At 39.1% G+C, this 13,278-nt stretch overlaps 1 protein-coding gene across 2 annotated transcripts in view; it reads left to right on the top strand.

The window, feature by feature from the left end:
* The window catches only part of Surf4 (Surfeit locus protein 4), a 142,233-nt gene that overhangs the window by 22,145 nt on the left and 106,810 nt on the right, over positions 1–13,278 (top strand). For both annotated transcript variants that reach the window (XM_070089633.1, XM_070089632.1), the window contains exon 2: positions 2,317–2,580. In XM_070089633.1, the coding sequence (XP_069945734.1) occupies positions 2,317–2,580 (264 nt within the window). The remainder of the gene's footprint in view (positions 1–2,316; positions 2,581–13,278) is intronic.

Below are 13,278 nucleotides of genomic sequence, written 5' to 3'. Positions count from 1 at the left end.
TTAGTGTTTTTTGTGCCTATTATACTAATGCATTTAAACTACATTATTTGTACAGCTGAAAGAAGTAATTTATTTATATTGTATCAGTTCATGTAACTAGCTTGATCCTTAATGTATCTTTAGTAAGAATTTCTGTTAAATTACTGAATACCTTCAGTTTATTATAAACTTAATCCTTAACCCCTTGACTGTCGCAACCCTCTATCCTGAGGCATCTCCTGGCGTCGCAAATTTAAAAAAAAAAAAAAAAATTCTTATGAGATGATAGAGAATCTTTTCCCTATTGTAATGACACCAAAAGAATGAAATTTGATAGAAAACTGATGGAATTACGCTCTTGCGAAGTTAGCAACCTCGGCGATATTTACACATCGGCGATTTCGCCTACTTTGAGCCCTATTTTCGGCTAATTCCATCGTTCCAGTTGACCAGTCATAGCTATTTCTTTAGAACTCCATTTTTTTCATCGATTGAGTACAAGAAACTGCCCATTGACCGATTTCAACTACCCAATAACGTGGTCAGAAATTTGCAATTTGGCCAATTTCACGAAAATTCAAAAATATGATAATTTCAAAATAAGGTCCAGAATGAACAATGCAGACATTCCTGGCTCTAAAATAACATTTTCTTTGTTGATCAGTCACGTCTCCAGGCCCCTCTGATATTACTCTTGCTTTCTATTTTGAATTTTTATTCAAACATTCAAACAAAAAATAGAAGATTTACTGTTATGCAGACTTCTGCAATATTGTAACAATTGTATAAATAATGTCAACCCATTCATGACTGCATATTAGAATGGCTACTTGGACATTTATTGGAAAATGACATTATTTGCTTACTTTTGAACATCAACAAAAATCAAACATTTCCCCTCCTTTGAGCTCCATTTCAAGGTTCTTTTCATAGTAAAACCAATCAAAATCACCTCTAGTTCTATAATATGTTTTCCATTCTATCAAATGAGACCAAGAAAATGAGAATACAACCATAAATACTATACGAAAATAGACCACAAAGTCGGCATTTTAATTAAAAAAAACGGTCTGAGTTTTTTTTTCTCATTATGCACTGCATGCTGCAGGATTTTTTTTATATGGTGCACACTGACCACACAAACCCATTCTCTCACATGTGGGCCTATCAGCTTTCTCCTGCTTGATTTGAAGCCGCTAGAATTTGAGTATAATGTAGATACATCAAACACAGTGCCTCGTAAGTTGTATATGTATGACCGAAACAGTCAAAGGGTTAATGTAGGGCAAGAGGTGAGTAGTACTTATTTGTAGGAAGTCAGTGTAGGTAGCCAGTAGGTAGCCTGGGCTACATACATACACCTTCATAGCTACATGATATTTAATGCTTCCCAGAGCCATATTATTACCATTGACATACCATGCTCACCGAGTTTAATCATCTCTAACAGCTACCTTTAGATGCCATCATAAACAAAGGGAAAAGTAATGAATAATTCATGCCAAGAATTGTAAACAAAAGCATTATGGTGACTGCGCCAGATGCAGATTCATACACGTATTCTCTCATGCCGGACCAGAGAAAACGTAACGCTTTCCCTCCATCGACCCACCCCTCGATAGCACATAATCATTGCATGTTTATGTGCTATGTAATGTGTTGTGTATATAATTTTGAAGAAAATATAGATGGATTAATGAAAACGTCTATCTTAACAGAAAATTAGGCATTTAATATGCCCAAGAGCGAGTCACTAATGTATGAGTGGCCCAGGCAGACGCATCTGATATGTACAATTTCCGGGTGGAGGTATGAAATTCGGAGCAAACCTTCGCTCAGAAACGTATTCTAAATCTGAAATGTGCGATATTCGGTACGTACGAAATCTGGGGCCGCAGTTTGCCCACTCCTTACTTAAACATGTTTCCCCTACTTCTGTTAGTTACTGCAACTATGTTACTTTCTATCAAATACTTATTTTAGGTTAAAATTAACATTTCTGTAAATGTATGGCAGATTGTCCTGCAATTTAGAAGATGCAGACTTGAATAACCCCACTTGGGGAAGGTAATTTTTTGCCAATTAACTTAGATATAACAAGACAGTTAATGAACACAGATAGAAGTTCTTTAGAGTATGTTGGATCAAATCCAAATATGTGTGATAGTATTTCTTGTGTGTGCATTTGTACATGTTCAGTATCTGTCACATTGCCAAAGCTCAGATATGGGGGGAAGGTTAGGAGGAGGGGTTGAGGTCTGCATGCCTGATAAGTATTTGTGTAGAAAGTTTTTTATTGAGCCATAAAGATTAAATTTTTTTTTTTATTCATTTCAGCTCCTACGATACACAAAAAATTACTTGCCTCACATAGCACGCCTATGCTTAGTGAGTACATTCCTTGAGGATGGTCTCCGGATGTGGTGGCAATGGCATGAACAGCGGGAGTACATGGACATCTCATGGGGCTGTGGGTATTTCCTGGCAACACTGTTTGTGTTTGTTAACTTGATAGGACAGCTTGGAGGAGTGTTCATGGTACTCTTCCGAAAGAAAGTAGAGGTTGCTTGTGGACTACTGCTCTTCATTGTGGTTCTCCAGGTAAAATCTATTGCAAAAAAATTTTACATTATCCAGTAAATTTATTTTTCAGATACACTGTTTTTTTTTTCTATTATTCAAGGTTTTACACTGCCAGACAACTCTGGAAACTTAATTTTTGTATTCTGTCTAGTTGTGGCATTTTAACCCTTTGACTGTCGCGGCCGTATATATATACGTCTTACGAGGTACCGTGTTTGACGTATGTATACTCATAAATTCTAGTGGCTTCAAATCAAGCAGGAGAAAGCTGGTAGGCCCACATGTGAGAGAATGGGTCTGTGTGGTCAGTGTACACCATATAAAAAAAATCCTCGAACGCAATGCATAATGAGAAAAAAAAAACTCCGACCGTTTTTTTTAATTAAAATGCCGACTTTGTGGTCTATTTTCGTATAGTATTTATAGATGTATTCTCGTTTTCTTGGTCTCATTTGATAGAATGGAAAACATATTATAGAAACAGAGGTGATTTTGATTGATTTTACTATAAAAAGAACCTAGAAATGGAGCTCAAAGTATGGGAAATGTTTGAATTTTGCCAATGTTCAAAAGTAAACAAATGATGCCATTGTCCAATAAATGTCCAACTAGCCATTCTAATATGCAGTCGTGAATGGGTTGATGTTACTTATACAATTATTACAGTATTGCAGTAGTCTGCATAATAGTAAGACTTCTATTTTTTGTTTGAATAAAAATTCAAAATAGAAAGCAAGAGTAATATCAGAGGGGCCTGGAGACATGATTGATGAGCAAAGACAATGTTATTTTAGAGCCAGGAATGTCTGCATTGTTCATTCTGGACCTTATTTCGAAATTGTCGTATTTTTTAGTTTTCGTGAAATTGGCCAAATTGCAAATTTCTGACCACATTATTAGGTAGTTGAAATCAGTAAATGGGCAGTTTCTTGTACTCAATCGATAGAAAAAATGGAGTTCTAAAGAAATATCTGAGTTTGGGCAACTGGAACAATGGAATTAGCCGAAAATAGGGCTCAAAGTGGGCGAAATCGCCGATTTGTTAACAGCGCCGAGGTCGCTAACTTCGCGAGAGCATAATTCCGTCAGTTTTCCATCAAATTTCGTTTTTTTGGTGTCATTACAATTGGGAAAAGATTCTCTATCATTTCATAAGAAAAAATAATTTTTTTTTTAAATTTTGCAACACCAGGAGACACCTCAGGATTGGGGGTTGCGACAGTCAAAGGGTTAAGTGAATCTGAAAATTTTTTAAACCTCGTCCTACACAAAAAATTGTGTGTTCTTGTGTTTTTATTTTTCATTGCTGCAGAGATCAATCATTCCTAGTTCAAGAGGCCATCCTCTTATTAGGTATTTAATTGATGGAGAGAATGAAGTAGAATAATTTTTATAAACAAATTTTCAAATAGTCATTTATTGTAAAATTTAAATATATTCATCTGCTTAAAGTTCTGGTAGTACAATACAGTAATTAATTTAATTTTTTTCTTGGACAGTAGTTTACTAACAATTTTTTGTCATGTTTTTGTTCTTTAGTAGCTTGACATTTTTATATTCAATTTAGTTGGTTAAATTTATATTTAGGTAGTAGGTTGGTAGACAGCAACCACCCAGGGAAGTACTACCGTCCTGCCAGATGACTGTGAAACAGAAACCTGTAACTGTTTTGCATGATGGTAGGATTGCTGGTTTCTTTTTCTGTCTCATAAACACACTAGATAACAGGGATATCTTGCTACTCCTACTTACACTTTGGTCACACTTCACAGACACACACATGCATATATATATACATACATCTAGGTTTTTCTCCTTTTTCTAAATAGGTCTTGTTCCTCTTTTTTTCTTCTATTGTCCATGGGGAAGTGGAAAAGAATCTTTCCTCCGTAAGCCATGCGTGTCGTATGAGGCGACTAAAATGCCAGGAGCAATGGGCTAGTAACCCCTTCTCCTGTAGACATTTACTAAAAAAGAGAAGAAGAAAAACTTTATAAAACTGGGATGCTTAAATGTGCGTGGATGTAGTGCGGATGACAAGAAACAGATGATTGCTGATGTTATGAATGAAAAGAAGTTGGATGTCCTGGCCCTAAGCGAAACAAAGCTGAAGGGGGTAGGGGAGTTTCGGTGGGGGGAAATAAATGGGATTAAATCTGGAGTATCTGAGAGAGTTAGAGCAAAGGAAGGGGTAGCAGTAATGTTGAATGATCAGTTATGGAAGGAGAAAAGAGAATATGAATGTGTAAATGCAAGAATTATGTGGATTAAAGTAAAGGTTGGATGCGAGAAGTGAGTCATAATAAGCGTGTATGCACCTGGAGAAGAGAGGAATGCAGAGGAGAGAGAGAGATTTTGGGAGATGTTAAGTGAGAGAGTAATTGTGGTAGGGGACCTGAATGCTAAAGTAGGAGAAACTTTTAGAGAGGGTGTGGTAGGTAAGTTTGGGGTGCCAGGTGTAAATGATAATGGGAGCCCTTTGATTGAACTTTGTATAGAAAGGGGTTTAGTTATAGGTAATACATATTTTAAGAAAAAGAGGATAAATAAGTATACAAGATATGATGTAGGGCGAAATGACAGTAGTTTGTTGGATTATGTATTGGTAGATAAGACTGTTGAGTAGACTTCAGGATGTACATGTTTATAGAGGGGCCACAGATATATCAGATCACTTTCTAGTTGTAGCTACACTGAGAGTAAAAGGTAGATGGGATACAAGGAGAATAGAAGCATCAGGGAAGAGAGAGGTGAAGGTTTATAAACTAAAAGAGGAGGCAGTTAGGGTAAGATATAAACAGCTATTGTAGGATAGATGGACTAATGAGAGCATAGGCAATGGGGTCGAACAGGTATGGGGTAGGTTTAAAAATGTAGTGTTAGTGTTCAGCAGAAGTTTGTGGTTACAGGAAAGTGGGTGCGGGAGGGAAGAGGAGCGATTGGTGGAATAATGATGTGAAGAGAGTAGTAAGGGAGAAAAAGTTAGCATATGAGAAGTTTTTACAAAGTAGAAGTGATGCAAGGAGGGAAGAGTATATGGAGAAAAAGAGAGAGGTTAAGAGAGTGGTGAAGCAATGTAAAAAGAGAGCAAATGAGAGAGTGGGTGAGATGTTATCAACAAATTTTGTTGAAAATAAGAAAGTTTTGGAGTGAGATTAACAAGTTAAGAAAGCCTAGAGAACAAATGGATTTGTCAGTTAAAAATAGGAGAGGAGAGTTATTAAATGGAGAGTTAGAGGTATTGGGAAGATGGAGGGAATATTTTGAGGAATTGTTAAATCTTGATGAAGATAGGGAAGCTGTGATTTCGTGTATAGGGCAAGGTGGAATAACATCTTGTAGGAGTGAGGAAGAGCCAGTTGTGAGTGTGGGGGAAGTTCGTGAGGCAGTAGGTAAAATGAAAGGGGGTAAGGCAGCCGGGATTGATGGGATAAAGATAGAAATGTTAAAAGCAGGTGGGGATATAGTTTTGGAGTGGTTGGTGCAATTATTTAATTAATGTATGGAAGAGGGTAAGGTACCTAGGTTTGGCAGAGAGCATGCATAGTTCCTTTGTATAAAGGCAAAGGGGATAAAAGAGTGCAAAAATTATAGGGGGATAAGTCTGTTGAGTATACCTGGCAAAGTGTATGGTAGAGTTATTATTGAAAGAATTAAGAGTAAGACGGAGAATAGGATAGCAGATGAACAAGGAGGCTTTAGGAAAGGTAGGGGGTGTGTGGACCAGGTGTTTACAGTGAAACATATAAGTGAACAGCATTTAGATAAGGCTAAAGAGGTCTTTGTGGCATTTATGGATTTGGAAAAGGCGTATGACAGGGTGGTTAGGGGGGGCAATGTGGCAGATGTTGCAGGTGTATGGTGTAGGAGGTAGGTTACTGAAAGCAGTGAAGAGTTTTTACGAGGATAGTGAGGCTCAAGTTAGAGTATGTAGGAAAGAGGGAAATTATTTCCCAGTAAAAGTAGGCCTTAGACAAGGATGTGTGATGTCACCGTGGTTGTTTAATATATTAATAGATGGGGTTGTAAGAGAAGTAAATGCGAGGGTCTTGGCAAGAGGCGTGGAGTTAAAAGATAAAGAATCACACATAAAGTGGGAGTTGTCACAGTTGCTCTTTGCTGATGACACTGTGCTCTTGGGAGATTCTGAAGAGAAGTTGCAGAGATTGGTGGATGAATTTGGTAGGGTGTGCAAAAGAAGAAAATTGAAAGTGAATACAGGAAAGAGTAAGGTTATGAGGATAACAAAAAGATTAGGTGATGAAAGATTGGATATCAGATTGGAGGGAGAGAGTATGGAGGAGGTGAATGTATTCAGATATTTGGGAGTGGACATGTCAGCGGATGGGTCTATGAAAAATGAGGTGAATCATAGAATTGATGAGGGGAAAAGGGTGAGTGGTGCACTTAGGAGTCTGTGGAGACAAAGAACTTTGTCCTTGGAGGCAAAGAGGGGAATGCATGAGAGTATAGTTTTACCAACGCTCTTATATGGGTGTGAAGCATGGGTGATGAATGTTGCAGCGAGGAGAAGGCTGGAGGCAGTGGAGATGTCATGTCTGAGAGCAATGTGTGGTGTGAACATAATGCAGAGAATTCGTAGTTTGGAAGTTAGGAGGAGGTGCGGGATTACCAAAACTGTTGTCCAGAGGGCTGAGGAAGGGTTGTTGAGGTGGTTCGGACTTGTGGAGAGAATGGAGCGAAACAGAATAACTTCAAGAGTGTATCAGTCTGTAGTGGAAGGAAGGCGGGGTAGGGGTCGGCCTAGGAAAGGTTGGAGGGAGGGGATAAAGGAGGTTTTGTGTGCGAGGGGCTTGGACTTCCAGCAGGCATGCGTGAGCGTGTTTGATAGGAGTGAATGGAGACAAATGGTTTTTAATACTCGACGTGCTGTTGGAGTGTGAGCAAAGTAACATTTATGAAGGGGTTCAGGGAAACCGGCAGGCCGGACTTGAGTCCTGGAGATGGGAAGTACAGTGCCTGCATTCTGAAGGAGGGGTGTTAATGTTGCAGTTTAAAAACTGTAGTGTAAAGCACCCTTCTGGCAAGACAGTGATGGAGTGAATGATGGTGAAAGTTTTTTTTTCAGGCCACCCTGCCTTGGTGGGAATCGGCCAGTGTGATAATTAAAAAAAAAAAAAAAAAAAAAAAAAAAATTATATTTCTTGCAATTCTTTTTGCAGAATGGTGCCAATATTCATGTTACTCTTCTATTAATATTTTCAATAACATTAGTTTTCATTATCTATTTGAAAGCTTTCATTTCAATGAATGAGGCAAAGGCTGCTATGGCTAGTTCACTCTACAATAGACTTTTGCCTTACTGTGACTTGATGGACCATATTCACAGATAGTGGAACCTCAGTTTTCGTAGGATTCAGTTTTTGACTACTTTTTTCGTCAAAATTTTGTCCCAGGTTTCGTACATCCACTCAGTTTTCGTAGAGTTGCCGTACCAAACGCGCCCGCCTGCCTGCACCCACACAAAGCATCCCATGTGTTGTGACTAAGTGTGCCTATGTTTCTCATTGAGTGAGCATCACCCCATGTGTTCATCCGAAACATTTCATAATACATTTTCTCTTTTTGTGCTTGTTTGAGTGTGACTGCTAAATAAGCCACCATGGGGCCAAAGAAAGTTCAGAGTGCCAACCCTTTGATAAAGAAGGTAAGAAACTCTGTATAATTCAAGAAAGAACTCGTAGCAAAGTACAAAATTGGAGTGACTTGCAAAGTTTTGTGGAGAAATATCACCCTAACAAAGCTGTTATAAGCTGTGTCTGCAGCATGTTCAATGACAATACCTTGTCCCATTTTAGGTAAATCTTAGACACCAGAAACAAACCTCTCTGGACAGATTTTTTTGTGTGACAAGAGTCAAGTGACTCAAGCTGGTCATAGTGCCAATAAGACAAGGAAGGGAAGTAACCCCAGATAGGGCCTTGATACCTGGAGTCCTTATGGAGGGGGATTCCCCTTGAAAACGATAACCTCTCCTCCCTCTTCCATACACCAACATGAATCTTCAGTAAAGGTAAAAGTGATGTTAAATGTTCATTTATCCATTTCATTAGTCATTTATTTTTATTTCTCATTGTTTTCTGCATGTAAAACTATAATTCTCTATAAAATGTATTTTTTGTTAATACACCTACCATCTGACTTATGACCTGCTCGACATACGTCCACTCGACTTACGACCGTGCATCTGGCAGCTGGGCTGGGCCCGCTGATGCACACCACTGTACAATATTTGACAATACTCGCGGCGGCAATGCGTCATGCAGGCAGCATCAGTTTGAGTAACCCTATCCTATCAGCAGCATCATACTGTATTAACTGTACTAACTGGACATTAAATTTCACCATGGCCCCTAAGATGAAGTCTGAATCTTGCACTGGAGATTGTGGCAAGAAAGGCTCTTACTCTCGAACTCTCTATTTGTTTTCAGTGTTGCACATAAACCTGTCTGTATCTGTCTGCCTGTATATCTGTGTATCTCTGTGTGTGTGTTTATCTGTCTACCTGTGAGTCTCTTTGTCTACCCGTGTGTGTGTTTCTGTCTACCTGTGTGTCTACCTGAGTGTGTTTGTCTGCTTGTCTGTCTCAGAGCCACTCACTAAGAGTGTAATTGGTCTTGAAGATGCCATATTGATAATGATAATAACACAGTAATAATCACTGAGGCACATTAAATGTGTATAAAATGTTGATATAGACATTTTGCTTAATCCATCCATGATTTCTTTTCAAAATTATATAATAAACATGCTACATAACATATAAACATATAAATTAACAAATATTAAATGTTTTTCTGGTCGGCTTGACAGAGTGAACAGGAACCAGTCGTGTCCGGGCTGGTAACAACAACAACAACAACAACAACGTTTGTTTACATAACTCGCCAACCTTCTACACTTTCATTCGTTTATTCATTTAATCTTGTTTACTCACCTCTCACTCTACATTAAGACTACAGATATTTTAAGGTAAGTAATGAGTGGACACATTATATTATAGTTTAATAACATTATTATTAATATTAGTACATATGCATTATTGTAATAATAATAATAATAATTATTATTTTTATTTTTTATTATCACACCGGCCGATTCCCACCAAGGCAGGGTGGCCCGAAAAAGAAAAACTTTCACCATCATTCACTCCATCACTGTCTTGCCAGAAGGGTGCTTTACACTACAGTTTTTAAACTGCAACATTAACACCCCTCCTTCAGAGTGCAGGCACTGTACTTCCCATCTCCAGGACTCAAGTCCGGCCTGCCGGTTTCCCTGAATCCCTTCATAAATGTTACTTTGCTCACACTCCAACAGCACGTCAAGTATTAAAAACCATTTGTCTCCATTCACTCCTATCAAACACGCTCACGCATGCCTGCTGGAAGTCCAAGCCCCTCGCACACAAAACCTCCTTTACCCCCTCCCTCCAACCCTTCCTAGGCCGACCCCTACCCCGCCTTCCTTCCACTACAGACTGATACACTCTTGAAGTCATTCTGTTTCGCTCCATTCTCTCTACATGTCCGAACCACCTCAACAACCCTTCCTCAGCCCTCTGGACAACAGTTTTGGTAATCCCGCACCTCCTCCTAACTTCCAAACTACGAATTCTCTGCATTATATTCACACCACACATTGCCCTCAGACATGACATCTCCACTGCCTCCAGCCTTCTCCTCGCTGCAACATTCATCACCCACGCTTCACACCCATATAAGAGCGTTGGTAAAACTATACTCTCATACATTCCCCTCTTTGCCTCCAAGGACAAAGTTCTTTGTCTCCACAGACTCCTAAGTGCACCACTCACTCTTTTTCCCTCATCAATTCTATGATTCACCTCATCTTTCATAGACCCATCTGCTGACACGTCCACTCCCAAATATCTGAATACGTTCACCTCCTCCATACTCTCTCCCTCCAATCTGATATTCAATCTTTCATCACCTAATCTTTTTGTTATCCTCATAACCTTACTCTTTCCTGTATTCACCTTTAATTTTCTTCTTTTGCACACCCTACCAAATTCATCCACCAATCTCTGCAACTTCTCTTCAGAATCTCCCAAGAGCACAGTGTCATCAGCAAAGAGCAGCTGTGACAACTCCCACTTTGTGTGTGATTCTTTATCTTTTAACTCCACGCCTCTTGCCAAGACCCTCGCATTTACTTCTCTTACAACCCCATCTATAAATATATTAAACAACCACGGTGACATCACACATCCTTGTCTAAGGCCTACTTTTACTGGGAAAAAATTTCCCTCTTTCCTACATACTCTAACTTGAGCCTCACTATCCTCGTAAAAACTCTTCGCTGCTTTCAGTAACCTACCTCCTACACCATACACTTGCAACATCTGCCACATTGCCCCCCTATCCACCCTGTCATACGCCTTTTCCAAATCCATAAATGCCACAAAGACCTCTTTAGCCTTATCTAAATACTGTTCACTTATATGTTTCACTGTAAACACCTGGTCCACACACCCCCTACCTTTCCTAAAGCCTCCTTGTTCATCTGCTATCCTATTCTCCGTCTTACTCTTAATTCTTTCAATTATAACTCTACCATACACTTTACCAGGTACACTCAACAGACTTATCCCCCTATAATTTTTGCACTCTCTTTTATCCCCTTTGCCTTTATACAAAGGAACTATGCATGCTCTCTGCCAATCCCTAGGTACCTTACCTTCTTCCATACATTTATTAAATAACTGCACCAACCACTCCAAAACTATATCCCCACCTGCTTTTAACATTTCTATCTTTATCCCATCAATCCCGGCTGCCTTACCCCCTTTCATTTTACCTACTGCCTCACGAACTTCCCCCACACTCACAACTGGCTCTTCCTCACTCCTACAAGATGTTATTCCTCCTTGCCCTATACACGAAATCACAGCTTCCCTATCTTCATCAACATTTAACAATTCCTCAAAATATTCCTTCCATCTTCCCAATACCTCTAACTCTCCATTTAATAACTCTCCTCTCCTATTTTTAACTGACAAATCCATTTGTTCTCTAGGCTTTCTTAACTTGTTAATCTCACTCCAAAACTTTTTCTTATTTTCAACAAAATTTGTTGATAACATCTCACCCACTCTCTCATTTGCTCTCTTTTTACATTGCTTCACCACTCTCTTAACTTCTCTCTTTTTCTCCATATACTCTTCCCTCCTTGCATCACTTCTACTTTGTAAAAACTTCTCATATGCTAACTTTTTCTCCCTTACTACTCTCTTTACATCATCATTCCACCAATCGCTCCTCTTCCCTCCTGCACCCACTTTCCTGTAACCACAAACTTCTGCTGAACACTCTAACACTACATTTTTAAACCTACCCCATACCTCTTCGACCCCATTGCCTATGCTCTCATTAGCCCATCTATCCTCCAATAGCTGTTTATATCTTACCCTAACTGCCTCCTCTTTTAGTTTATAAACCTTCACCTCTCTCTTCCCTGATGCTTCTATTCTCCTTGTATCCCATCTACCTTTTACTCTCAGTGTAGCTACAACTAGAAAGTGATCTGATATATCTGTGGCCCCTCTATAAACATGTACATCCTGAAGTCTACTCAACAGTCTTTTATCTACCAATACATAATCCAACAAACTACTGTCATTTCGCCCTACATCATATCGTGTATACTTATTTATCCTCTTTTTCTTAAAATATGTATTACCTATAACTAAACCCCTTTCTATACAAAGTTCAATCAAAGGGCTCCCATTATCATTTACACCTGGCACCCCAAACTTACCTACCACACCCTCTCTAAAAGTTTCTCCTACTTTAGCATTCAAGTCCCCTACCACAATTACTCTCTCACTTGGTTCAAAGGCTCCTATACATTCACTTAACATCTCCCAAAATCTCTCTCTCTCCTCTGCATTCCTCTCTTCTCCAGGTGCATACACGCTTATTATGACCCACTTCTCGCATCCAACCTTTACTTTAATCCACATAATTCTTGAATTTACACATTCATATTCTCTTTTCTCCTTCCATAACTGATCATTTAACATTACTGCTACCCCTTCCTTTGCTCTAACTCTCTCAGATACTCCAGATTTAATCCCATTTATTTCCCCCCACTGAAACTCTCCTACCCCCTTCAGCTTTGTTTCGCTTAGGGCCAGGACATCCAACTTCTTTTCATTCATAACATCAGCAATCATCTGTTTCTTGTCATCCGCACTACATCCACGCACATTTAAGCAACCCAGTTTTATAAAGTTTTTCTTCTTCTCTTTTTTAGTAATTGTATACAGGAGAAGGGGTTACTAGCCCATTGCTCCCGGCATTTTAGTCGCCTCATACGACACGCATGGCTTACGGAGGAAAGATTCTTTTCCACTTCCCCATGGACAATAGAAGAAATAAAAAAGAACAAGAGCTATTTAGAAAAAGGAGAAAAACCTAGATGTATGTATATATATATATGCATGTGCGTGTCTGTGAAGTGTGACCAAGGTGTAAGTAGGAGTAGCAAGATATCCCTGTTATCTTAGCGTGTTTATGAGACAGAAAAAGAAACCAGCAATCCTACCATCATGCAAACAGTTACAGGTTTTTGTTTCACAGTCATCTGGCAGGACGGTAGTACTTCCCTGGGTGGTTGCTGTCTACCAACCTACTACCTATATTATTATTATTAATTTAGGGCACTGGAGCA

Source organism: Cherax quadricarinatus, chromosome 29 (genome assembly GCF_038502225.1).
Source record: "Cherax quadricarinatus isolate ZL_2023a chromosome 29, ASM3850222v1, whole genome shotgun sequence".
In the NCBI taxonomy this organism is placed as follows: domain Eukaryota; kingdom Metazoa; phylum Arthropoda; class Malacostraca; order Decapoda; family Parastacidae; genus Cherax; species Cherax quadricarinatus.
The sequence above is the reverse complement of the archived record's forward strand: the minus strand, read 5'-3'. Positions and strand labels throughout refer to the sequence as shown.